Source organism: Moschus berezovskii, chromosome 4, assembly GCF_049115385.1.
Source record: "Moschus berezovskii isolate FMDL1 chromosome 4, NW_MosBer_1.0, whole genome shotgun sequence".
In the NCBI taxonomy this organism is placed as follows: domain Eukaryota; kingdom Metazoa; phylum Chordata; class Mammalia; order Artiodactyla; family Moschidae; genus Moschus; species Moschus berezovskii.
The window spans coordinates 35,439,304-35,466,679 of NC_142463.1; the positions used below are offsets into that span (position 1 = coordinate 35,439,304).

The 27,376-nt window shown below is 43.0% G+C and overlaps 1 protein-coding gene across 4 annotated transcripts in view; it reads right to left on the reverse strand.

Annotated features, from left to right (window-relative positions):
• Positions 1-27,376, reverse strand: part of LOC129540908 (cytochrome P450 2J2-like) — a 63,408-nt gene that overhangs the window by 19,745 nt on the left and 16,287 nt on the right. The window contains exons 5-9 of one of the 4 annotated variants that reach the window (XM_055402442.2): positions 26,162-26,287; positions 24,310-24,451; positions 18,499-18,686; positions 12,149-12,287; positions 5,365-5,885 (exon numbers count right to left, since the gene is read on the reverse strand). In XM_055402442.2, the coding sequence (XP_055258417.2) occupies positions 5,707-5,885; positions 12,149-12,287; positions 18,499-18,686; positions 24,310-24,451; positions 26,162-26,287 (774 nt within the window). In that variant the 3' untranslated portion in view covers positions 5,365-5,706. Of the gene's footprint in view, positions 1-5,364; positions 5,886-12,148; positions 12,288-18,498; positions 18,687-24,309; positions 24,452-26,161; positions 26,339-27,376 lie in introns of those variants that run through there. The other 3 variants (XM_055402441.2, XM_088835343.1, XM_055402443.2) reach the window with 3 other exon arrangements.

Here is a 27,376-nt window from a genome sequence, read left to right on the forward strand (position 1 = left end):
TCCTACAGCGGAGAAGGCAATGGCAACCCACTCCATTACTCTTGCCTGGAAAATCCCATGGATGGAGGAGCCTGGTAGGCTGCAGTCCATGGGGTCGCTAAGAATTGGACACGACTGAGTGACCTCATTTTCACTTTTCACTTTCATGCATTGGAGAAGGAAATGGCAACCCACTCCAGTGTTCTTGCCTGGAGAATCCCAAGGATGGAGGAGCCTGGTGGGCTGCCATCTCTGGGGTTGCACAGAGTTGGACACGACTGAAGCGACTTAGCAGCAGCAGCAGCAGCAGGTTCCTACTGAGTATGCACAGAGCCCTTGCAGGTACACAGCTTTCTAAATTCCTAGGAATATGGCAGAGTTTGTTGAAGCCCCAGTGGACACCTCCTTCCCCAGTTTTCCCTCTTAATCCTCTGGGCAGCATGTCTGGTATTTCCCCCTCATGTTACACCAATGTCCAATTGTCCCTGATGTGTTTGAATACATGCCTTGTAGTGTGGTTCACACAGGCTGGACTTGGAGGCAAGTTAAGTAAAGACAGGCCCTAATGGACTTCCCTGGTGATCCAGTGGCTAAAATTTCACCTTCCAATGCGGGAGTGCTCATTCTTGATCCCTGGTTGGGGAGCTAAGATCCTACATGCCTTGTGGCCAAAAAAAACAAAACATAAAAAACAGAAGCAATATTGTAACAAATTCAAAAAAGACTTTAAAAAATGGTCCACATTAAAAAAAAATCTTAAAAAATTATACAGGCCCTGAGAATGGGTCTTTCAAGGGATCTGCCAGATAGTCCAGTATTGACAGCTGTCTGGGCTCAGGGCCTTTGCAGAACACACTCCAGAGGCTGTTTGGCACCTGGTTTTCTTGGCTGCCAGAGTTTCCAGGCTGTTGCTTTTCAGGGTGACTGCAGAGCTGGGGAGAGAAAAGCTGGAGCAGGGCACAAGAGCTCAGTGTTCCTACTGAGATTCAGCCCTCCTTTTGTTTTTTAGTTTTTCCTTAAACAGAATCTCAAGTTGTTCCCAGACTTTGCTTGCAATACTGTAGTTGCTGCACAAAATCTGTTTAATGTGCGGAATTCCTGGAAATGGGGATTTTGAGAACGTTTGCTGCTTTTCTCTGTGCTTTTATGGAGAAGTAGATTTCAGAATGTCCTTACTTTGGCATTTCAGAAGTTCTCCCCATAAGTCAGAATTTTGGAAGTAGAAGTGACCTGCGCAAGCAGTCTTTGAGATCAACATTTTCCAGAGTGTGACATGAAGGCTTTTAAAAGGCCTGCTGCACATAGAGACATCTCTGACATGCTGCAGCATTGATCGGTCTGCCCTGTCCCAATCACTGGGCTACTCTCCCACCCTATCCCACCCCCAGTAGGTTCAACAAACATTTGGTGAATGTCTACTATGCAACCACTTAGATACTGAGCCTAAGGGAGCCAGGAACAGTCACCTCTGAAGAGTTCACTACACTTAGGAGATTACATGGAAATAGGGAATTGAAACCTCTGAATAAAGTTCTCAGAGAATGAAGAAGGGATCAACTAACTGGCTGAGAGTCCAGAAAATCGAAGATTTGGCATTAAATCAGAGTCTGCCACACATAATTAGACATTTCTTGCAGAAAAATACAGATACACAAGAACACGATTAAGGATCTAGCCTGGAGGGAATTGATAGGAGGTGAGCAGTTCCTGCACTCAATATGCCAGCAAATTTGGAAAACTCAGCAGTGGCCGCAGGACTGGAAAAGGTCAGTCTTCATTCCAATCCCAAAGAAAGGCAATGCCAAAGAATGCTCAGACTACCGCACAATTGCACTCATCTTACACACTAGTAAAGTCATGCTCAAAATTCTTCAAGCCAGGCTTCAGCAATATGTGAACCGTGAACTTCCAGATGTTCAAGCAGGTTTTAGAAAAGGCAGAGGCACCAGAGATCAAATTGCCAACATCCGCTGGATCATGGAGAAAGCAAGAGAGTTCCAGAAAAACATCTATTTCTGCTTCATTGACTATGTCAAAGCCTTTGACTGTGTGGATCACAATAAACTGTGGAACATTCTGAAAGAGATGGGAGTACGAGACCACCTGACCTGCCTCTTGAGAAACCTGTATGCAGGTCAGGAAGCTACAGTTAGAACTGGAGATGAACAACAGACTGGTTCCAAATAGGAAAAGGAGTACGTCAAGGTTGTATATTGTCACCCTGCTTATTTAACTTATATGCAGAGTACATCATGAGGAACGCTGGGCTGGAAGAAGCACAAGCTGGAATCAAGATTGCTGGGAGAAATATCAATAACCTCAGATATGCAGATGACACCACCCTTGTGGCAGAAAGTGAAGAGGAACTAAAAAGCCTCTTGATGAAAGTGAAAGAGGAGAGTGAAAAGGTTGGCTTGAAGCTCAACATTCAGAAAACAAAGATCATGGCATCTGGTCCCATAACTTCATGGGAAATAGATGGGGAAACAGTGTCAGACTTTACTTTTTTGAGCTCCAAAATCACTGCGGATGCTGATTGCAGCCATGAAATTAAAAGACGCTTATTCCTTGGAAGGAAGGTTATAACCAACCTGGATAGTATATTAAAAAGCAGAGACGTTACTTTGCCAACCAAGGTCTGTCTAGTCAAGGCAATGGTTTTTCCAGTGGTCATGTATGGATGTGAGAGTTGGACTGTGAAGAAAGCTGATCGCCGAAGAATTGATGCTTTTGAACTGTGGTGCTGGAGAAGACTCTTGAGAGTCCCTTGGACTGCAAGGAGATCAATCCTGGGTGTTCATTGGAAGGACTGATGCTGAAGCTGAAACTCCAATACTTTGGCCACCTCATGTGACGAGTTGACTCACTGGAAAGACTGATGCTGGGAGGGATTGGGGGCAGGAGGAGAAGGGGATGACAGAGAATGAGATGGCTGGATGGTATCACCGACTCGATGGACATGAGTTTGAGTGAACTCCGGGAGTTGGTGATGGACAGGGAGGCCTGGCGTGCTGTGATTCATGGGGTCGCAAAGAGTCAGACACGACTGAGCGATTGAACTGAACTGAACTGAAGCAGTTTGGCTAAAGTACTAAGAGATGTGTCTGAAGAGATGAGCTGGTGTCAGAGCTCAAAGACTACCATGTGCCCAGGTAGTGAACAGGCCCCCCTGACCTGCTCACTGACCGGGAATGCGTGGCTGTACCCAGTCCACCTCCAGAGGGCGCAGTTTGCCTAGCCCACAATGAGGGCATCCTCAGGGTTTACCATGTGGCAGCCCTGCCAAAGGATTCATAATGATCCTGCCGTAGGTAGGGAGGAGAGTAACCTACAGTGAACCCACCTGACGACTTTATAAGAAGGCAGGGAAATTCAGAATACAGTAGAGGAAAAGGGGAGCTTGAACTCCCCAAATGAACCAGAAATAAGAGAGCTACAAAAAATACAGATGACAAAATACTTGTACAATGCTTGGAGAGGAAGAGAGCTCATAATTTAGAGTCTCTCCAGTGAGCTCTGAGGAAAGAGGGAGACATTTTTCATGGTCAGAAAGTTCAACTACTCCCAATCCTGTGTCCCCAAATTTTCTGGTTAATTGTTGTCACACTCTACTTGAGTCTGGGTCCCACTGCATCTTTAGACAGGATGAGTGTCCAGGGTTTTCTATTGATTCCACAAGTAGGTAAACTCCCATCCTTCTAGAGTCACGGAAAATGCACAGCAGAGCAGGAATGGACATCAGAGATGAGTCAACAAAATCCAATGAACACATAATGAAAAGCATTTTGGTCAATTCTCAGTCTTCTATGAGGATGATCTGATTGGGAGAAAAAGAAGTGGAAGAGAAGGACTCATGTTCAGGAAGTTCAAGGTCTGCTTTGAATGGCTTTATTCTAGAAATGTCCTTCAGGTTGCTTTCCGGAGATGCAACTTTCCAGGATGTTACAAAGTACGCTCTGGTGAGTGGCTAGGGTTCCCATTTTCTATTCTAGACCAAATTCCCCATCTAAACTCTAGGAACACAAGCAACGCTCCCAGACATACTCTTGGCTCTGATGACTCAGGCTAGCTCCGGCCACTTTCTCTCTCTTTCCTTCTGTCCCTCCCTTTCTCCTCCTCTTGCTCTTCAGTCTCTTTCCTTTTCTAATGGTATTTATTGAATTAGCTTTTCTCTGAATCCCAAGCAACAGGAATGAACAGCCCAAAGACCTCATGGCCCTTTGTGTTCTGAGCTATTTAAATTCCTTAAGTGTAGCAATGTTAGAAAAAAGACCTTGGATGGTTTAGTCCCATTCCCTAAGTTTGATGGTGTCTGTCTGCATGGGGGTTGGCATCCAAACCCAGGGACTGTCAGTGGGACCTGGCCTTCCAGTTGGTGCCATTTTCTCCCCTCAGTGACCACACACAAGGAGGGCTAAGCCGGATTCTGGCATTTCAGTTTACTGCTATAAAATATTCTACCACACCTCAACTGTTGTGTTTAGGCTGGGAATACTTGCCAACCGAAAGCCAACATCAGTTTGTGAGAAAAGATCTCACCCACCACACTGTCAAATCCAACACAAAATGGTTTGGGAATAAATAATACCAGAGAGAGGATTGAAATGTAAGGAGGAGCTTAAAAGATAGAAAATATTTCCACATCTGTTTCCCTCTAACCTGATGGACAGGGAGGCCTGGTGTGCTGTGATTCATGGGGTCGCAAAGAGTCGGATATGACTAAGCGACTGAACTGAACTGAACCTGCTTACTGCTGCTGCTACTGCTGCTAAGTCACTTCAGTCATGTCCGACTCTGTGTGACCCCATAGACGGAAGGAAGTCCACCAGGCTCCCCCGTCCCTGGGATTCTCCAGGCAAGAACACTGGAGTGGGTTACCATTTCCTTCTCCAATGTGTGAAAGTGAAAAGTGAAAGTGAAGTCGCTCAGTCGTGTCTGACCCTTAGTGACCCCATGGACTGCAGCCTACCAGGCTCCTCCATCCATGGGATTTTCTAGGCAAGAGTACTGGAGTGGCTTGCCATTGCCTTCTCCGGAACCTGCTTACTATGTTTAGTTAAATGTGGTGACACTCTCCTTGGCACTGAAGTCCAGGGCCAGGATAGTGCTTTGTTAGGTAGATCAGAGAACATTATTCTTCACAGAAACCAGCCTATAAATTAGGAATTCCACCTGCCTTGCTGACTTCCCAGGGGCCAGTCTGGGGCAGAAGCAGGATAAGCCTACCCAGTGCTACCAAGTGTGAGGGCCTATCTGGATGCGGTCAGTGGCTGCCCCAGGGCCCAACTTCTAACTCTTATCCACCATTTGGCACCACTTTGCACCAGGCCATCTCAACAGGCCAGAGCAAATCCCTATCTAAGGAAGGAAGCAGAAGGAGGCAGATCAGAGCTATGACTTTTATGATGCACTTTATGGTTTCCAAGCCACTTAAAGCCCATTATTTCCTCTGATTTTTACAGCAATTCTTCCTTTTAGAGAAGCAATCATTGTCTACTTTAAATCCTCTGGATGAAAATGAAATCACTCACAACCTAACTGATTTCCTCAGTGCCCCACTGGAGATGGTAAAGCTCGGGTTTGGATCCAGTTTCCTCTCAGTCCAGTTCCTATGACCTGTCCCAGAGTCACTGGATGCTGTCCTCTCACTTCTGAGCAGGCCCTGTGCCTTGAGTGATGACAGGCCCATTCTTCCTGCTTTCCTTCTCCTCCCTCTCCCCAACAACTTCAGGCCCGAGGAACAGCACAGAGGCGATGGCTGACTGGGGAGAGGGTCAGGCCCATTCTGAACTTCAGGCTTAACTCTTCATTGTCTGGAGGCCTGAAGGTAAATTTTTGCAGAAGTGAGGTAAAAAAAAGAAACAACTCAGTTCTGGCCAATTGTTCTCCAAGGCACATCCTCTTTCCTGAAAGACAATAAAACGTTACCTGTTCAGGTGGTGTCTGTACCAGCAAGGACTGAAATATTTTATGACTTCTTGTAAAACCTGAGCAAAGGGAGGGCCTGCCAGCCTCTGGGGCTTTATGTATTCAGTTTGTTTGATCATAACCACCTGGGTTAACCAATGCAGAAGGAAATGGCAATCCACTCCGGTATTCTTGCCTGGAAAATCCCATGGATGGAAGAACCTGGCAGGCTACACTCCATGGGGTTGCAAAGTCGGACACTACTGAGAGGCTGATGCGCACGCACACACACACCTGGGCTAACCAAAGCTCAGTGAGCTGATTACACAATCGCACACACCCAGCCTGCAGGGCTCAGGCAGGTGAGGCACAGGGTGAAGGTGCAGGGTGTGGATGAGAGAAGCGAGGCCTGAGTTGGCCCAGGACTAGCCTATTGTTGTTTAAAAATCCATTAGCAAACAATTATGACTAAAGCAGACAAAAAAAAAAAATTTCCAGATAGTTTTTCTCAATTGTTAAAAGAAACTTTTGAGAAGTATAAGCAAGTAAATGTCAGATCAAGGTTTCTCAAGTACAAGGCATCTTCTCTGTACATCACAGTTCCCTCTGTTATAACCTGGAATCTCCCTGCCGTGCAGGGCTGACCCCATCTCACCCCACCTGTGTTCATCTGCTCCAGGCTTCCCTCCTCCCTGACTTGGGCCACAACACCCCACACTGGGCTCTACCATCATCTCTCTTATGGGTGTTTGAATAACTTACTTTCTCCCTAAGAGAGAAAGAAAAAAGAAAAAAAAATTGTGAAATGTGTAAAGACAAAAAAAGATGTTTGTAACCCTCAAATTCAGACAAAACTCTTGTTAATATTAGACATATTTTCTCACTGTCTTTGTAAGGATTCTCTCACACACCGTCACTGGGATTACTCCCTGTAATTAATTCTGGGTGTTGCTTCTGTTACTTGGTATTTTCCCCTTGTAATGAAACTTTCTTAGAAATAGTTAATGTAGCATGCCTCTGTTTTGTCCTTGCCTGTAATGAGCTGTTGAGGAAATGAAATTAGAAAATATCTGCAAAAGTGTTGAATAAACAAAAATATGCTTTAGAATCATATCTTTCTTAAATTGTTTTGTGCCTGTTTCCCACCAGCGAGTATCTAATTATCTCTGTTCCCCTCATCCTTATCTCTTTGTGTGTGTGTGTATGTGTGTGCCCAGTCGTGTCCAATTTTCCAGGCAAGAATACTGGAGTGGGTTGCCATTTTCTACTCCAGGGATCTTCCTAACCCAGGCATGGAACCCACATCTCTTGCATCTCCTGCTTTGGCAGGTGGATTCTTTACCACTGCACCACTTGGGAAGCCCCCTTATCTCTTTACCCATCACAGATAGTACAATGAGGAATTTTGTTAAAATAGTACCAGATCAGCTATATTGTACATACCCAGGATTCTCCTAGCAGAATCCAGATATGACAAAACTGGACCCACAGAATCAGGAACCAGGGTTACAGTACTCGTTTCATCAGTACCCAGCTCTGGACTATGAGTAAACCCTTTATTCTTACTGACCTGAATATGTCTCACTTGTCAAACACGTAAGATAATCTCTCTCCCAACTACATTACGTGGCTGGGTGAGGATACCAGGAAGACAGGAGATATGAATTATATGAATTTGCTTTTAATCATGAAAAGGAGGGCAACTTGATCTCACAGCTTCATCCTGGACTATGGGAAATGTGGACCTTCTCCTTGGTGCTTCCACTAACTGGCCATCATTAACTAACCAGGTCAATTACCCCATTAGTAAAATGAGAGAAATGACCTAGGGTTTTGGGGCAAAGTTCTTCATAATTTTATCTCCCATGATCCAGTGAATTCAAAAAAATTTTTTTGAAAAACGAGGACTCAGCATCTTGCCTTTCATGAAGCTGTCTGCTGCTTTGTTGGATCAAAAGTGAAAAACTTAAATGAGGAAAATAAAATACAAATGTGCAGTAACAGCTTTGCCATCTGCCCTGATTATATGCATGTGTCCTAATTCCACACCTGATCATCCTTTCCAGAGAAGGGAAGGCACTCTCCACATTCCATCCCTTCAAGGAGGCTGTTTTTACAAAGTGCCAGATCAAGAATGAGGCAAAGCCACGGTGCTCCAGAGATGGCAGTATGATGAGAAAACAAGACAGTGGTTTGGTTGAAACCTTTTAAGCTGGCCTCACTGTTACAGCTGAGGAAATCTCAAATTGCTTGCCTTCTCTCAACTGCATTCTCTTCAGCAAAAAGACAGATAGTGAGACCAACTATTTGCAAAAATGGCTCCAATTTCCCCCCATCTCCCTGTACCCACATCATTGGCAACATGATTTCATAGTCCTTCCCATGAAAACTGTGCTCCTTTCCCTTTCTCTTGAACTGGGGCTCACAGGTGACCTATGGTGGCCACCTGAATGCAGTGGAAGTGATGGTTGCCAGTTCCCAGCCTGGCCCTTAGGAGGCACTGTGTGTTTTTCTCCCTCCTGGGGTCTTATCTTCTACATGTACACCTGCTGGGCTAGATTGCTGGAGGATGAAATTTGGAAAAGACTCCCACTGTCTCAGCTGAGGCCATCTTCCTTCAGTCTTCAGTCAGCTCAGCTCCCAAACAGGCAAGAAGACAAAGCTAAGATCAGCCACACTCCCAGCTCAACTGCAGACTTGGGAGCAGTAATACACATTAAAGCTATGTTTTTTCCAATAGTCACATACGGGTGTCAGAGTAGGACCATAAAGAAGGTTGAGTGCTGAAGAACTGATGCTTTTGAACTGTGGTGCTGGAAAAGACCCTTGTGAGTCCCTTGGACTGCAAGGAGATCAAACCAATCAATCCTAAAGGAAATCAACTCTGAATATTTATTGGAAAGACTGTTATTCAAGCCGAAACTCCAACACTTTGAACATCTGATGCAAAGAGCTGACTCACTGGAAAAACCCTGATGCTGGGGAAGAGTGAAGGTAAAAGGAGAAGGGGGACGGTAGAGGATTAGATGGTTAGATAACATCACGGACTCAATTGATATGAATTCAAGAAAACTCCAGGAGACGCTGGGAAAGACTGAGAACAGGAGGACAAGCAGGTGACAGAGGATGAGATGGTTGGATGGCATCACTGACTCAATGAACATGAGTGTGAGCAAACTCTAGGAGATAGCGGAGGACAGAGGAGCCTGGTGTGCTACAGTCCATGGGGTCACAAAGAGCCAGACATACTTAGTACTGAACAACAACAACGATGATTGTTTCAAGTCACTGAGTTATTCATCTTTGCTGCTGCTTCTGCTAAGTCACTTCAGTCGTGTCCGACTCTGTGTGACCCCATAGACGGAAGCCCACCAGGCTCCCCCTCCCTGTTATGCAGCAATATAATACTTGATACATATAATATGAATTTGGTGAATTTTAAAATGGAAAGACTTTAAGTGGGCAAGTGAGTTACATTTTAACAATGCAAGAAGGAGCACGAGATGAGAAACTTGAGTCTAGGCTCCGTTCTGACAGTTCTTTGGGCTCAAGATCTTGAATAAGAAACAATTCTCTCTTATTCTTAGCTTCCTTACATTAAGAAATGAGATACTGATACATTGCCTAACTATTAATAACTGGGCTGCTGTGAGGATTAAATGAGATAATTTCCTTGTAAATGAAGCCTATAATTAAAAGGGTATATTATAACTCTCAATAGCAAAAAAAAAAAAAAACACAAAAAAACTGTGAGTCAGAATGATTAAAATACTTAAAATACACATGTGAAACTTTGTCTTACAATAGGAAACATGAAGCTCTTATAGATAGGAAGATTGAAGGGTATTTCTGCATCTCATGTCTGCTTTCATGTTAGGAAGTGACTTGTCCAATGTAAAGGTGGTACAGAACCAGAGGAGGAAAGACACAGATCTAATCAGAATCAGTTCAGATACACAAGGACAGTGTCCTACAGCAGGAAAGCCTGGGCTCTGCATCACTTCTGCTGCTGCTGCTGCTGCTAAGTCACTTCAGTCGTGTCCGACTCTGTGTGACCCCATAGACGGAAGCCCACCAGGCTCCCCCATCCCTGGGATTCCCCAGGCAAGAACACTGGAGTGGGTTGCCATTTCCTTATCCAATGTGTGAAAGTGAAAAGTGAAAGTGAAGTCGCTCAGTCGTGTCCGACCCTTAGCGACCCCACGGACTGCAGCCTACCAGGCTCCTCCATCCATGGGATTTTCTAGGCAAGAGCACTGGAGTGGCTTGCCATTGCCTTCTCCGCTGCATCACTTCTACATAGGGTCAAATTCCAGTCCCTCCCTCTCTGTGCCTTTGTGGCATGATGAGCAAAATAATACTGTTGTAGAAAATCAATCTATATTTAATTTAAATAAGTGATAAGAAAACCACTATAAATTCCAGACAGCCAACTCATGTAATATTTAGTTACTGTTTTGAAGGGAGACGCTGCTAGGAAGAACACAGGCTTTAGTATTTGATAAACTTGGTCAACACTGAGTTCTAGCTTTGTCTTGTGAGTTTAATGAGTATAGGCACAGTAGTTGACCCTGCTGAGCTCCAGTTTCCTTCCATATCCCTAAAGGTGGTGAAAAGAATTTGAATTTTGTAAGGTTACACTAGAACACATGCTTTTTCACTTTTTATGAGAATTAAATTTATTTATTTATTTGAAGGATACTTGCTTTACAGAATTGGAACACACACTTTTTAAGAGATTTTTTTTTCTACTTCATTAATTATCATATCCTCAGGGCTGAATGTCTGATACATAATAGATGCCCAGGAAATACTTACAGAATTAAGAAATTGGAAATTTAGTCAAAATGATCTCTGCAACATACCTAACTTAATATGTGAAATATACTAAAATTTTTCTCACTCATTTTACAATGTTATAAATTAAAATACTCTTTTGGAACTGGCTGGCTTGGAAACCCGGGAGTTTTCTCACTGCACCTTCTTTCATACGTTTCAAACTGTATACCATGTAAATGTATTGACTAGTTATTTAAAGAGTCATTAGAATTTAAAATAGTAAAAGAACTTCTTAGGGACCAGTGATAGAGTAGAATCCCATTTAGTTAAGCCTGAGGCACTTAGCAGGTCAGGAAGCAACAGTTAGAACTGGACATGGAACAACAAAATGGTTCCAAATAGGAAAAGGAGTACGTCAAGGTTGTATATTGTCACCCTGCATATTTAACTTATACGCAGAGTACATCATGAGAAACGCTGGGCTGGAAGAAGCACAGGCTAGAATCAAGATTGTCAGGAGAAATATCAATAACCTCAGATATGCAGATGACACCACCCTTATGGCAGAAAGTGAAGAGGAACTCAAAAGCCTCTTGATGAAAGTAAAAGAGGAGAGTGAAAAAGTTGGCTTGAAGCTCAACATTCAGAAAACAAAGATAATGACATCTGGTCCCATCACTTCATGGGAAGTAGATGGGGAAACAGTGGAAACAGTGTCAGACTTTACTTTTTGGGGCTCCAAAATCACTGCGGATGCTGATTGCAGCCATGAAATTAAAAGATGCTTTCTCCTTGGAAGGAAGGTTACAACCAACCTAGATAGCATATTAAAAAGCAGAGACATTACTTTGCCAACAAAGGTCCGTCTAGTCAAGGCTATGGTTTTTCCTGTGGTCACGTATGGATGTGAGAATTGGACTTTGAAGAAAGCTGATCGCCGAAGAATTGATGTTTTTGAACTGTGGTGCTGGAGAAGACTCTTGAGAGTCCCTTGGACTGCAAGGAGATCCAACCAGTCCATTCTAAAGGAAATCAATCCTGGGTGTTCATTGGAAGGACTGATGCTGAAGCTGAAGCTGCAATACTTTGGCCACCTCATGCGACGAGTTGACTCACTGGAAAAGACTCTGATGCTGGGAAAGGTTGGGGGTGGGAGGAGAAGGGGACGGCAGAGAATGAGATGGCTGGATGGCATCACCGACTCGATGGACATGAGTTTGAGTGAACTCTGGGAGTTGGTGATGGACAGGGAGGCCTGGCATGCTGTGATTCATGGGGTCGCGGAGAGTCGGACACGACTGAGCGACTGAACTGAACTGAACTGAACTGAATGCCCTGAATAAAAATTCTCAAATTTAGGCTGAGTTTTTATGTTTCTGTTGAAACTGGAGACATGCCAACTAAAACAAAACACCAGGGAGAAGAGGAAGGCAGGCTGAGAGAGGGCGTCTGGGTTCCCACACTCATATTTCTTGCTACTCACCTATTGAAAAAGGCAGAAAGGCTTCCCTTCTCTTAAACTGTCCATTCTCTAGAAAATGCTCCGGATTGAATGTGTCAGGGGTGGCCCACTCTGCGGGGTCCCTGTGCAGTGCAGTCAGGTTGGTCAGCACCATGGTTCCCTAGAGAAATCAGAAGAGACTCAGGCAGGGATTGACCCACACAACATACGTGTGCAGAGGGGCGGCAGTCCCCTGGGACTCCACACCAAGGACGATAGCACCCTAAACTCCCTCAGCCTCCCTGAGCCACCACCTTCTGAGGCCAGACCCTAGGACCCAGCTCTTTGCCATGGGACAGCTTACAGTGATGGACTGGAATTGTCTGCTGGGAATTTATCAGGGAAGTGTGACTGCTCTTAGTGCAGAATGGATCTCTGCAGGGACTTGTCAGTGTAGAACTTGGGAAGGAACACATTTGCATCAGTAAGAGAACAGTGAGACATCTCCCATTTGCGTCCTTCCAATGTCTAGTCTGTTCTACAGAGGGTTTAATAATAGAATGAGGTCACCCAGCCAAAGGAACCGCTGTTCTTCCAGATACAGAGCAAGAAACCTAGGAGACTTCCATAATGCATCCCTTCCCCCCATTCTTCCTTCAACCAATCCTTCAGCCAGGCTGGTCAATTTACTTGAAATTTCTCTTGATCCTGTTACTCCATTTTGTGTCCACCACTGCCACCTGATTCAGGCTACCATCTCGCTTGGCTATCCTCCTATAATAACCCTGCCTATGCCGATATTCTTAACATGATGAAAGCAGAGTTAGCTTTGAATAAGATTTAATCATTCCACTCCTATCTACCCACCACACCTGGAATGTGATAGATACCCTTCAGGACACATCACATGCTCCCTGTCTGAGTCACCCTCCTGCCTGCACTCCCACTACATTAAGCTTCTTTCAGTTTCTCAAACATGCCACATTTCCCCACTCATTTCTGTGCCTTTTTATATGCTGTTCACTTTGGCCTGGAATGTCCTTCCTTCCCATTTTGTCACTGAGTTGACTCTTAACCATCCTTTAATCCTCTGCTCAAACATCATTTCCTTTGGGAAGTCCTCTCTGCCTGCTCCTGCTCCCACTCCTCATTGCAGCCAGCCTGCATCTTCCTAGAAACCAGTGATTTTTTTTCCTTTGGATAGTTATCACAGTTGTACTTATAAACAAGCATGATTATTTTCCTCTGAGTTATTCTCTGAGGTCTAAACATTTTATATGCTTAATGAACATCTGATGAATTAATAAATATGACAGCACCCTTATGGCAGAAAGTGAAGAAGAACTAAAAAGTCTCTTGATGAAAGTGAAAGAGGATAGTGAAAAGGCTGGCTTGAAGCTCAACATTCAGAAAACAAAGATCATGGCATCTGGTCCGATCACTTCATGGGAAATAGATGGAAAAACAGTGGAAACAGTGTCAGACTTTATTTTTTTGGGCTCCAAAATCACTGTGAATGCTGATTGCAGCCATGAAATTAAAAGATGCTTACTCCTTGGAAGGAAAGTTATGACCAACCTTGATAGTATATTAAAAAGCAGAGACATTACTTTGCCAACAAAGGTCTGTCTAGTCAAGGCTATGGTTTTTCCGGTGGTCACGTATGTATGTGAGAGTTGGACTGTGAAGAAAGCTGAGCGCCGAAGAATTGATGCTTTTGAACTGTGGTGCTGGAGAAGACTCTTGAGAGTCCCTTGTACTGCAAGGAGATCCAACCAGTCCATTCTAAAGGAGATCAATCCTGGGTGTTCATTGGAAGGACTGATGCTAAAGCTGAAACTCCAATACTTTGGCCACCTCAAGCGAAGAGTTGACTCACTGGAAAAGACTCTGATGCTGGGAAGGATTGGGGGCGGGAGGAGAAGGGGACGACAGAGAATGAGATGGCTGGATGGCATCACCGACTCAATGGACATGAGTTTGAGTGAACTCCGGGAGTTGGTGATGGACAGAGAGGCCTGGTATGCTGTGATTCATGGGATCGTGGAGAGTCAGACACGACTGAGCGACTGAACTGAACTGAACTGAATAAGTGCTATTTTGATAACTTTCTATAGTAAGCACAAGGTTAAATATTCTACATGCATGACCTCATTACATGTTCACCTGTGAGATGGATTTAAATGCATTCTCTGGGAGGGGGGGTTCAAGATGGGGAACACATGTACACCCAGGGCGGATTCATGTCAATGTATGTCAAAACCAATACAATATTGTAAAGTAATTAGCCTCCAATTAAAATAAATAAATTAAAAAAAAATAAATGCATTCTCACAGATAAAGATTTTAAAGCTCTGAGAGGTGGAATAAGATGCCCAGATTCACAGGGTGGAAGGAGGTAGAAAAAAGATTTGAATTAGGACATTTGACATCAAAGTTATGACCCCTAGCCTCTACAACACAGCCAATGGGATCTTTTAATTCCCAGGATGATTTTTTAAGTCAACATTAATAGTCAATGTCAGAACAAGTCTACTGATCTGGGATGGTTTCCTGGAGTTAAATTAATTGCTATAAAAATGCAAAGATCACCTGGGATATAATTTAGACCTCAGCAAGAGTCAATCACGACTTAGCAACTAAACCACCACCATAGTCTTCAATCACACATGATCAATTAGCAAGAAAATATTAGGTTGGTGCAAAAGTAATTGTGGTCTTAAACTGATGAATTTTGCCCTTTGATATTGGAATACATTCTTAAATGTGGTTATGTTATACATCATTTTCATGCACATTTCTTGCTTTATGTTTTTTTTGCTAATGACTTATTACTTGCTGTGTATTTTATATTTATTTCAAACTGTGGAAATAATGCGAGACAAAAAGAAAATGTGAGCAATTTTCTTATGGGTCAGAATGGGTCATAAAGCAGCAGAGACAACTTGCAGCATCAACAATGCATCTGGTCCAGGAACTGCTAATGAATATACAGTGCAGTGGTGGTTCAAGAAGTTTTGCAAAGGAGACGAGAGAGAGTCTTGAAGAAGAGGAGTATAGTGGCTGGCCATTGGAAGTAGATGACTTCTGGAAAGCAATCATCGAAGCTCATCCTCTTACAACTACAAGAGAAGCTGCTGAAGAACTCAGTGTCAACCATTCTATGGTCACTTGGCATTTGAAGCAAATTGGAAACGTGAAAAAGTTCAATAAGTAGGTACCTCACAAGTTGACTGCAAATCAAAAAAATCATCATTTTGAAGTATCATCTTTGCTTATTCTACAAAACAACAAACTATTTCTCGATTGAATGGTGATAGGCGACAAAAAGTGGGTTTTACATGACAACACGTGATGACCAGCTAAGTGGCTGGATCTAGAAGAAGCTCCAAAGCATTTCCCAAAACCAAACTTAAACTGAAAAAAGGTCAGTCACTATTTGGTGGTCTGCTGCTGGTCTGATCCACTAGAGCCTTCTGAATTTCAGCAAAACCATTACATCTGAAAAGCATGCTCAGCAAATCAATGAGATGCACCAAAAACTGCAATGTCTGCAGCTGGAAATAGTTAACAGAATGGGCCCAATTCTTTTCCATGACAACAACTGACTGCATGTTGCATACGTCAAAAGTTGAATGAATTGGGCTACAAAGTTTTGCCTCATCCACCATATTCACCTGACCTCGGTAGCCAACCAACTACCACTTCCTCAAGCATCTTGATAACTTTGCAGGAAAAATGCTTCCATACCAGTAAGAGGCAGAAAATGCTTGTCAGGAGTCCCGAAGGACAGATTTTTACACTACAGGAATAAGCAAACTTGTTTCTCATTGGCAAAAATGTGTTGATTGTAATGATTCCTACTTTGATTAATAAAGATGTCTTTGAGCCTAGTTCACTTCAGTTCAGTTCATGCACTCAGTCATGTCCAACTCTTTGCGACCCCATGGATTTCAGCATGCCAGGCCTCCCTGTCCATCACCAACTCCCAGAGTTCACTCAAACTCATGTCCATTGAGTCGGTGATGCCATCCAGCCATCTCATTCTCTGTCGTCCCCTTCTCCTCCTGCCTTCAATCTTTTCCAGCATCAGGGTCTTTTCAAACGAGTCAGCTCTTTGCACCAGGTGGCCAAAGTATTAGAGTTTCAGCTTCAACATCAGTCCTTCCAATGAATATTCAGGACTGATTTCCTTTAGGATAGACTGGTTGGGTCTCCTTGCAGTCCAAGGGACTCTCAAGAGTCTTCTCCAACACCACAGTTCAAAAGTACAAATTCTTTGGCACTCAGCTTTCTTCACAGTCCAACTCTCACATTCATACATGACTACTGGAAAAACCATAGCCTTGACTAGACAGATCTCTGTTGGCAAAGTAATGTCTTTGCTTTTTAATATGCTGTCTAGGTTGGTCATAACTTTTCTTCCAAGGAATAGTGTCTTTTAACTTCATGTCTGCAATCACCATCTGCAGTGATTTTGGAGCCCAGAAAAATAAAGTCAGTCACTATTTCCACTGTTTCCTCATCTATGTGCCATGAAGTGATGGGACTGGATGCCATGATCTTTGGTTTTTGAATGTTGAGTTTTAAGCCAACTTTTTCACTCTCCTCTTTCACTTTCATCAAGAGGCTCTTTAGTTCTTCTTCACTTTCTGCCATAAGATGTGTCATCTGCATATCTGAGGTTATTGATATTTCTCCGGCAATCTTGTTTCCAGCTTGTGCTTCCTCCAGCCCAGCATTCCTCATGATGTACTCCTGCATATAAGCTAAAAAAGCTGGGTGACAATATACAGTCTTGACGTACTCCTTTTCCTATTTGGAACCAGTCTGTTGTTCCATGTCCAGTTCTACTGTTACTTCCTGACCTGCATACAGGTTTCTCAAAAGGCAGATCAGGTGGTCTGCGATTCCCGCCTCTCTCAGAATTTTCCACAGTTTATTGTGATCCACATAGTCAAAGGCTTTGTCATAGTCAGTAAAGCAGAAATAGATGTTTTTCTGAAACTCTCTTGCTTTTTCAGTGATCCAGTGGATGTTGGCAATTTGATCTCTGGTTCCTCTGCCTTTTCTTAAAGCCTAATTACAATGATTTGAGCCTAGTTACAATGATTTAAAATTCACAGTACAAAATAGCAATTGCATTTGCACCAAACTAATATAGTAAAGCAATCATTGCAGGAATAGCTGCTATTCCTGGTTCTTCTGTGCTGGTGACTAAGGGGTGGACAATGCAGAATTTCCTCTGTCTTTGCCTTGAGATTGTCCCCAGTTACAACACACACAGAGCAATTTAGACAAACTAGAATGGATCCACAGAGGCTCACCAAAGTTGTGAGAAAGTGAAGAACCATAAATGTGCAGTGTACAGAGACGACACTAGGGGGCACAAGAGAGCTGTCATCTGAGATCCTCAGGGTGGTGGGAGAGTGAGAGCAGAATTTCCTTTGGGAGGACAGGGAATTTAATGGGGACCCACTGAGAAATATTTCAGGGAGACTCTTTTAAAATCAAAGGGAAGCAACTCCTGTGGAGAGAACATGGTTTAGTACAAAAAAAGATGAGCCTGGGAATCTGAACAGTTCCGTTTCTGGAACCCAACTCTTGTCAATGTAGCTGAGAGATCTTATGCAAGATTAATTACTTTCCAAGCCCCGGCTTTCAGATTTATAAAATGAAATAACAGAATTATTCTAAGGGCTGATTCAGACATTTTGAAATAACATATATAGTCCGCAGTACATAATCACTGCTTAAAAAGCATTGGTTCCTCCTTTTTCTCCTATTCTGATATTTAATACTGCACATACTTGGATTGCTTTCCCTTGTGAAGCAGTCCCATCAAGGGTCCGTAAGTCAAAGACAGAAAAACACCTGTGGGGATAGTATGTTAGAAACAGAATGAATGTGATATTGGTTCAGGTAGTCTCAAAAATCCCTCATTTTTCAACATTCCAGCACTGCAAACACAATTGTCTAAAATAAGTCTAGTAGGTCTCTATCTTGTGAGAAGCACTCCCAAGGCCAAGGAAAGGACCTCATGACAAAGTCTGAGACTGAGAACTGCTGTCTTCTGTACCCCACATAGATTTACAACTCACGTCACATAGTAAAACACTGAGAAACCTCATAGCAAAGAAAAGCCTGGTTTTGCCTTATCACAGCTGACCTAGGAATGCCCCTCTCCTCTAAAACACCTGTTAACATCCAGTTGAACTAACTTTCTAAGCTCACACTTAGGGAGCAAAACTAGTATTTCATCAGGCATAATGTATTTCTCTTCCCAGGTAAGCAACTCTCTAGGATACGAATGCTTTTCCAACTGGCATAGCCCCACCATTTACAATTATGAGCTTGGAGATCTGAGGCTGTTGGTGTGAGCTGCTAATTACCTTGGGCAGGTGGTATCCAGCCAGGGTGGTGTCCACTGTCACCTCCCGGGGCACGTTCAGAGGGAGGATGTTCCCCATCCTCTGCACCTCGTGGATGACAGCGTTGGTGTAGGGCATGGACTCACGAGTGGCCGTGTTCGGCTGTTGTGACTCACCAAGCACCTTATCGATTTCAGCTTGGACTTTTTCTGGAAAAGCACAGGAGGTTTCATTATTCTATTTTTCTGTAACTTTCCTAGAGGCCAGTTAAGCTGAGGAATGGAATAACCAGGATCAAAAATGCTAAAGGAGTACTTCAAGGCTGTATAGCATCACCCTGCTTATTTAACTTATATTCAGAGTACATTATGCGAAATGCTGGGCTGGATGAAACCAACCCTGAATATTCATTGGAAGGACTGACGCTTAAGCTCAAGTCTTTTGGCCACTTGATGCAAAGAGCTAACTCACAGAAAAGACCCTGATGCTGGGAAAGATTGAGGGCAGGAAGAGAAGTGAGCGACAGAGGATGAGATGGTTAGATGGCATCACGGACTCAATGGAAATGAGTTTGAGCAATCTCCAGTAATAGTGAGGGACAGGGAAGCCTGGTGTGCTACACTCTATGGGTTGCGAAGACTTGGGCATGGCTCAGCGATTGAACACAATAACAAAACGACTAAAGCTATAGCAGGGTCTCTGGACAACCTCCTCAGGGATGTATGTGAGTGGGAAGTGGGCCCTGGTGTGAGACAAATCTGGTGGCAAATTTTTGCTCAATGCTAGTCCTGTTGCGAGTTCCTGGTTCTCTTTGAGCCTCTGGTTCCTCTTCTTATTAGTGAGGATGAATCAAGTTTCACCTTTAGGAATTTTTAGATTTACATGAACTGATTTAGGGAAGCATCCAACAACAACACCACCCTGTTAACTATGCCCCAATATTTGTTTTCCTCTTTTTCTACAATAATAAATATTTGATTTGGATACCTGGTTCCTCAGCTAAAGATTACATTTCCCAGATTCCCTTGTGACTAAGTTCTGGCCAAGAGAGTGTAAGTAGAGGGAATGTTTAATACTTGAAACATGCCCTAAAAGGAAAGGCATGTGCTTCCTCCTCCTCCCCTTCCTGCTGGTGTAAAGGCAGCCATAGAGGTGAGCCATCTGTGAGTCCCAACAAGGGTGTCATTCTAGATACAACAGAGCAACACACGGGAAGCAGTTTAGACCCAAAGGGTTCTGCAGAGTCTAGCGTAAGAGTTTCTGAATTGAGAGAAAAATAAACTTTCTTTTTTTACTGAACATTTAGAAACTTTTAAAATTGTGGTAAAATACGCATAATATATAACTTACTTATCTTAGCCACTTTAAAGTGTGTGGTTTAATAATGTTAACTATATTCACATCGTTGTACAACCAAACTCCAGAAATTTTTGTCTTCTAAAACCAGAACTATACTCACTGAACCAGAACTCCCATTTGCATGAACTACAGGCTCTAACCCTGGGGTCTAACAACCACAATTTTACTTTTGCTTTCTATGAGTTCGACTGTTCCAGATACCTCAGATGAACAGAATCATATAGCTTGTTCTTTTTGATTGGATTACTAAGTTTAGCATAATGTCCTTAAGGTTCACCATGTTGCAGCATGTGTCAAAATGCTTCATTTTTAAGGATGAATATTTCATTGCATTCCACATTTTGCTTATCCATTCATCCTCTGATAGACACTTGGGTTGTATCCACTTTTATGCCATCTTAAGACATTATTTTGGAGCCTTTTATAGGGAAGCTATTAGTATACCCCAACTAGGTAGCTTTTAAACTTAAAGAAAACCCTGTAATTCACAGTTGTTTAGTTGCTAAATCCTGTCTGACTCTTGTGATTCCATGGACTGTAGCTCACCAGGCTCTTTGGTCCATGGAATTGCTCAGGCAATTCAGTGGGTTGCCATTTCCTTCTCCAGGGGATCTTCCCAACCCAGGGACAGAATTTACGTCTCCTGCATTTGCAGGATTCTTTACCACTGAGCCATCAGGGAAGCCCATAATTCACAAATAAGTGCATTTTACAAGTGGATGACTCAGGACACATAAACAAAAATACACACACACATATTAAGCATTTATTCATTTATTTAAGGAAAGAAAGTTTCATGAAAAGGCATTATCCTCAGTACACAGAAAGCACTCTGATTTTACTATTTTTTTTAAAATTTAGGGCAAAAAGTTGGTCTTGATTTACTAAATTGACTCTATCTCCTATTAATGAACTTTTACCCACAGTTTGCAAAAATGTATCACAATAGTTTCTATCCTACATGTACTTAAACTGTTTTCGGGGGCAGGGGGGGCTAAAAAATTTAAAATGATTCTAACAGTCACTGTCCTTGAAAGGACTATAGTCTCTGGGGAAGATATATAAATAATATGTTATAGACAAACCAATGGAGGTTCATTCAGTTCAGTTCAGTTCAGTCGCTCAGTCGTGTCCGACTCTCCGTGACCCCATGAATCACAGCACGCCAGGCCTCCCTGTCCATCACCAACTCCCGGAGTTCACTCAAACTCATGTCCACAGAGTCGGTGATGCCATCCAGCCATCTCATTCTCTGTTGTCCCCTTCTCCTCCTGCCTCCAACCTTTCCCAGCATCAGAGTCTTTTCCAGTGAGTCAACTCGTCGCATGAGGTGGCCAAAGTATTGCAGTTTCAGCTTTAGCATCAGTCCTTCCAATGAACACCCAGGATCGATCTCCCTTAGAATGGACTGGTTGGATCTCCTTGCGGTACAAGGGACTCTCAAGAGTCTTCTCCAGCACCACAGTTCAAAAGCATCAATTCTTCAGCGATCAGCTTTCTTCACAGTCCAACTCTCACATCCATACGTGACCACGGGAAAAACCATAGCCTTGACTAGACGGACCTTTGTTGGCAAAGTAATGTCTCTGCTTTTCAATATGCTATCTAGGTTGGTCATAACTTTCCTTCCAAGGAGTAAGCGTCTTTTAATTTCCTGGCTACAATCAGCATCTGTAGTGATTTTGGAGCCCCAAAAAATAAAGTCTGACACTGTTTCCACTGTTTTTCCATCTATTTCCCATGAAGTGATGGGACCAGATGCCATGATCTTTGTTTAAAGAAAGGAAATGCTAGTATTTTCCCAGAAGTGTGGAGAAACACTTGGAGGCTACGTTGAGTAGACTCTTCAAGCACAGCTAAGGATTTACTGTATAAAGAAATTAGGGAAATACATTCTTGATTACTCTTCTAGGGAACAGCAGGTGTGATGGTCCAGAGGCACAAATAAGGACAGTGAAATTAAATGACCTGTGACTTACTGAAGCCCCTATGCAGGCTGGACAGGTAGAAAAGAGGCCCAGCAGAGCGCATGACATGCCAGACTAAGGACTGTGAGCATTGTCCACAGGGTGCTGGAAGACTCTACTTGAAGAGGAGGGCAGACTGCTACCAGATTTCATCTGTGAGTGGAATGGAGCTCCTTCCTGGAACTCACCACAATGTCAGTGGACTTCACTGTTTTCCCCACTGGACAGTGAGTTTCCTGAGGGCAGGGGCTCTCTGTTATATCTGTCTTATGTGGACCCATCCCAATTCTGGCAGAAAAGTGAAGAAGGCGCCCATTCTCAAGTCTACCTGTCCTCCCTATCTCTCCATCCTTCCATGCTATCCTTGGCCCTACTTCTGGACAGTGTTCTAGGAGGCCCCATTCTTTTCTTCTTTAAGAAAATTACTTATTTTTAATTGAAGGATAATTGCTTTATAGTATTGTGTTGGTACCTACCAAACGTCAACATGAATCACCATAGGTTTACCCATGTCCCCCCACACCTGAACATCCCTCCCCATCCTACCCGTCCAGGTTGTTACCGAGCCCCAGTCTGAGTTTCCTGTGTCATGCAGCACATTCCCACTGGGTATCTGTTTTCATATGGTATTATATATTTCCATGTTACTCTCTCTCTCTATCCCACCCTCTTCTTCCTCCCCTCCCAGCCATGTCCATAATCTGTTCTCAATGTCCATGTCTCCACTGCTGCTCTCCAAATAGGTTCATCAGAACCATCTTTCTAGCTTCCATATATATGCATTAGTATATGATATTTTTCTCTTTCTGACTTACTTCACTCTGTATAACAGGTTCTAGGTTCATCCATCTCATTAGGACTGACTCAAATGCATTCCTTTTTATGGCTGAGTAATAATTCATTGTATATATGTACCACAGATTCTTTATCCATTCATTTGTTGATGGACATCTAGGTTGCTTCCATGTCCTGCTGCTGCTGCTGCTAAGTCACTTCAGTCGTGTCCGACTCTGTGTGACCCCATAGACGGAAGCCCACCAGGCTCCCCCATCCCTGGGATTCTCCAGGCAAGAACACTGGAGTGGGTTGCCATTTCCTTCTCCAATGTGTGAAAGTGAAAAGGGAAAGTGAAGTCGCTCAGTCGTGTCCGACCCATAGCGACCCCATGGACTGCAGCCTACCAGGCTCCTCCATCCATGGGACTTTTTAGGCAAGAGTACTGGAGTGGCTTGCCCTTCCATGTCCTAGCTGTTGTAAATATAACTGCAATGAACCCTGGGTTACACGTGTCTTGTTCAATTTTGGTTTCCCCAGGGTATATGCCTAGTGATGGGACTGCTGGGTCATAAGGTGGTTATATTCCTAGTTTTTTAAGGAATGTCCATACTGTTCTTCATAGTGGTTGTATCAATTTACATTCCCACCAACAGCACAAGAGGGTTCCCTTTTCTCTACATCCTCTCCAGCTTTTTTAGTTTGTAGATTTTTCAATGATGGCCACTCTGACCATTGTGAGGTGATATCTCATTGTAGTTTCGATTTGCATTTCTCTAATAATGAATGAGGTGGCCAAAGTATTGCAGCTTCAGCTTTAGCATCAGTCCTTCCAATGAACACCCAGGATTGATCTCCCTTAGAACGGACTGGTTGGATCTCCTTGCGGTACAAGGGACTCTCAAGAGTCTTCTCCAACACCACAGTTCAAAAGCATCAATTCTGGAAAAGACTCTGATGCTGGGAAAGGTTGGGGGCGGGAGGAGAAGGGGATGACCGAGAATGAGATGGCTGGATGGCATCACCGACTCTGTGGACATGAGTTTGAGTGAACTCCGGGAGTTGGTGATGGACAGGGAGGCCTGGCGTGCTGTGATGCATGGGGTCGCGGAGAGTCGGACACGACTGAGTGACTGAACCGAACTGAACTGAATAATGAATGATGTTGAGCATCTTTTCATGTATTTGTTAGCCATCTGTATGTCTTCTTTGGAAAAATGTCTGTTTAGGTCTTTTGCCCGCTTTTTGACTGGGTTTTTGCTTTTCTGTTATTGATTTGTATGAGTTGCTTATATATTTTTGAAATTAATCTTCTGTCAGTTGTTTCATTTGCTATTATTTTTTCCCATCCTGAGGGTTATCTTTTCACCTTGTTTATAGTTTCCTTTGCTGTGCAAAAGCTTTGAAGTTTAATCAGGTACCACTTTTTAATTTTTGATTTCCATTATTCTAGGAGGTGTGTCACAGAGGATCTTGTTGTGATTTATGACATTGGTGTTCTGCCTATGTTTTCTTCTAAGAGTTTTATAGTTTCTGGTCTTACATTTAGGTCTCTAACACATTTTGGGTTTATCTTTGTGTATGGTGTTAGGAAGTGTTGTAGTCATTCTTTTACATGCAGCTGTCCAGTTTTCCCAGCAGCACTTCTTGAAGAGCCCTTCTTTGCCCCACTGTATATTCTTGAGGAGGCCCCATTCTGACCCAGCCGAGGCCCACCCACTGACATGCTCACCTTGGATTTCGGGGTACAGGGCCATGTAGAGCAGCCCCCAGCGTAGGGTGGTTGAAGTTGTCTCTGTTCCAGCAAAGAAGAGGTCCAGGGTGCTGTAGACAAGGTTTTCTTCATGGAAACTTGAAGCAGCATTGCCCTTATGCTAGAAAGCACAGTGATTATAGATTTAATCAGGTGGTTCTTAGTTGCCACAATACACGGGGCTTCATCCTAAAGAGAACATGAAGGAGAGACTGCCCCAGGAGAAATAACTTTCCTTTTGGCTGTCTCATGAGGCAGAGATTTATTAATGGAATATCATTGCCCGTAGTGCTGAAAGCTTTTGTTAGCTTTGACGGACAAAAAAGACAACTAATTTTTTACACCCATAATTAGGCAGAATCTATTATTACACTGGCAAACAGCCTTGGGTTCCAATATTAGCGACACCATCCACTATTTGTATGACTTAAGCAAGTTAACAAACCTTTCTGTGCTTCAGATTCCTGTTCCACAAAACAGACATAACAACACTCACCTCTTAAGATGGAATTATGAATTATGTGAGTAGGAAAGGGCACAAAGCACTTCTCAACAAATGCTTGTACCAATAACAGAAATAAAAACTGGATTTCTTTAAAGTACAGTAATTCCCAAATCTCCCCATTAATCTTCTCCTTTTAGGTTAAACTCTTCTGACTCCAACAGTCATTCCTCACGGCACTCGAGCATCTTTACCACCTTTCTTCAATGTGTCAGTGCTCCTCCCTGTGTGGTCCCACACCTGCATATCTTATAGCAAGTGAAGTCGCCTCCTCATAAGAGAAACCAGTGCTTCTATTAATGTTAGCACAATAAGGTGAAACAAGAGAGGAGTTGGAAAGAAACCCATTCTGCCAACTCTGGGAATGAATAGTCTGACGGGTCAAAGATGATGACGCCAATGCAGTGATATGTTTACCAGAGGGATGACTATGGCAAAAGTTTTACATCCCATTTGGCTTTTTTCCTGCTTCTTTCCTATAGTAATATTGAAAAGTGGATGACATAGGGATGAGGGAGGAAGGCAAATGTCTCTCTCATCTGAGGCTAAACTCTGGCATCTGACTCAGACTTAACCTGCGTTCTGCAATGAAGAGCTGGGGGAAGGGGTAGGAGACTGGGCATTGGTCCAACTAATAATGAAATAATACTTTTTTTCCCTTTTACGTACAGGTCCTTCAGATATGGGGAGAGAATGGACTATGAAAAGGCAGTATTTGGTCCTTCTAAAGTCTTAAGCCAAATACTGTTAAACCTCCGTCTTTATCTCTAATTGTCCCATCAATTCTGAGTTAATGTTATTCCTACATTCTGTGAATACTGCCTCTATTTTTCCTCCCCTGTGGTAGGCTGAATAATGACCCACAAAGAAGTCTATGTTCTTAACACCAGAATCTGTGAATTTTATATGGCAGATGAAATTCTGTAGATATATTGAAATAAGGCTCTTGATGGGAAAATTATCCTGGATTATCCCAGTGGGCCCAATATAATCACAAGAGTCTTTAGAAGAGGGAGGCAAGAAAGTCATAAAGAGCAGATGTGAAGATGGTGGCAGAAAAAAATGCTATATTGATGGCTTTGAACATGGAGGAAGGGGTCATGAGTCAGTCAAGGAGTAAAGGCAGCCTCTAGACTCTGGAAAAGTCCAGCAGGAGTTTCTTCCCTAAAGCCTTGAAAGAGCCAGTACTGCCCCCATCTTGACTTGATAAATGTTGGTTGTTTTAAGCTACCAAGTTTGTGGTGACTTCTTACACCAGCAATAAGATATTAGAATCCCTTCATTTGATCTTTAAGAATAATACTCAGGAAAAATCTCAGGTTCCCTCACCTTTTCTGTCTCTTGGAAGTAAGCATCAATGAAGTCTCTTGCTTCAGCAGGATTCCAGTCTCTCTTGTGGTTTTCAATCATATGGGCAACAAACATTTTCAGTTTCTCCCAGTTACTGAAGAGCATCTGGTGTGGACCCGGAAGGAAATTCATTATCCTTGGAAAGACATTGTAGAGCTGATGGAACAGATAAAACCGTCATGGAGAAAAGGGGGTGACATTTTTCTACTTCATAAGTCCGTGGGGTTGCAGAGTGTTGAATATGAGAGAGAGTGTTGAACAACATGCCAAGGAAACCATATTCTTTTTCCATTTCTTTTGTTTAATTAAATTTAATCCTTTGAGTCAACCTTGACTCTTCTCTCTCTCAACCCTCTTCTTTCCCTTCTGGCAAAGCATTTCAACCCTCCATCCAAAACATGACACTTCAGACCAATTTTCATCGCTCCATCTCCTTTGTCATCTTAGTACAAAGTACTAACATTATTTATCTGGATGCTGTAAAGCCTCCAACAGGTTTCCTGATCCTCTCCTTAACCCCCTTCTCAGCCTGTCTTCCACTGAGCTGCCACAGAGATCATTTAACAGTTTAATGAGATCATTTCACTTTTTGACTCTCAATCCTCCAATGACTTTCCAAAACATTTAGACAGATTCCACATCATTCTCCTGGCCTGGAGCTCTACACGGTCTGGCCCCTCACCCTCCTGTCGCCTCCTCTCCTATCCCTCCCTGCCATCTTGCTCTCTCTTACTCTTTCAGGTCCAGCCCCATTGGTCTCTGTGCAAACATTAAAAAAAAATGTTCTTGTTTAGGACTTTGTATTTGCTATTTCTTTCATCTGGAATGGTTTTCCTCTGAAATCTGTGTTACTCCAGTTCCGTAATGTGCTGCTCAAATGTCCCTATTTGGATCCATCTTAGCAGATGATCCTACAATTAGCAGCACTTCTGGAACTCTCTTTCCATTCCTTTATTTTGTTTCAAGTTTTTCCGTGACAATTGTCATTAGTATGTGTGTGTACATATATTTGTGTGTACTTGTAAAATATGTATGTTTATCTATGTATATGTATCTAATTATGTATCTACATTCCTATGTATCTAAATATCTATGGTAAACACATATGTGTATTTATTTGTCTGTCCTCACTGAGGTAAGCTCCATGTGAGTAATATATTTTTTTACTGAAATACAGTAGTTTTTCTAATAATA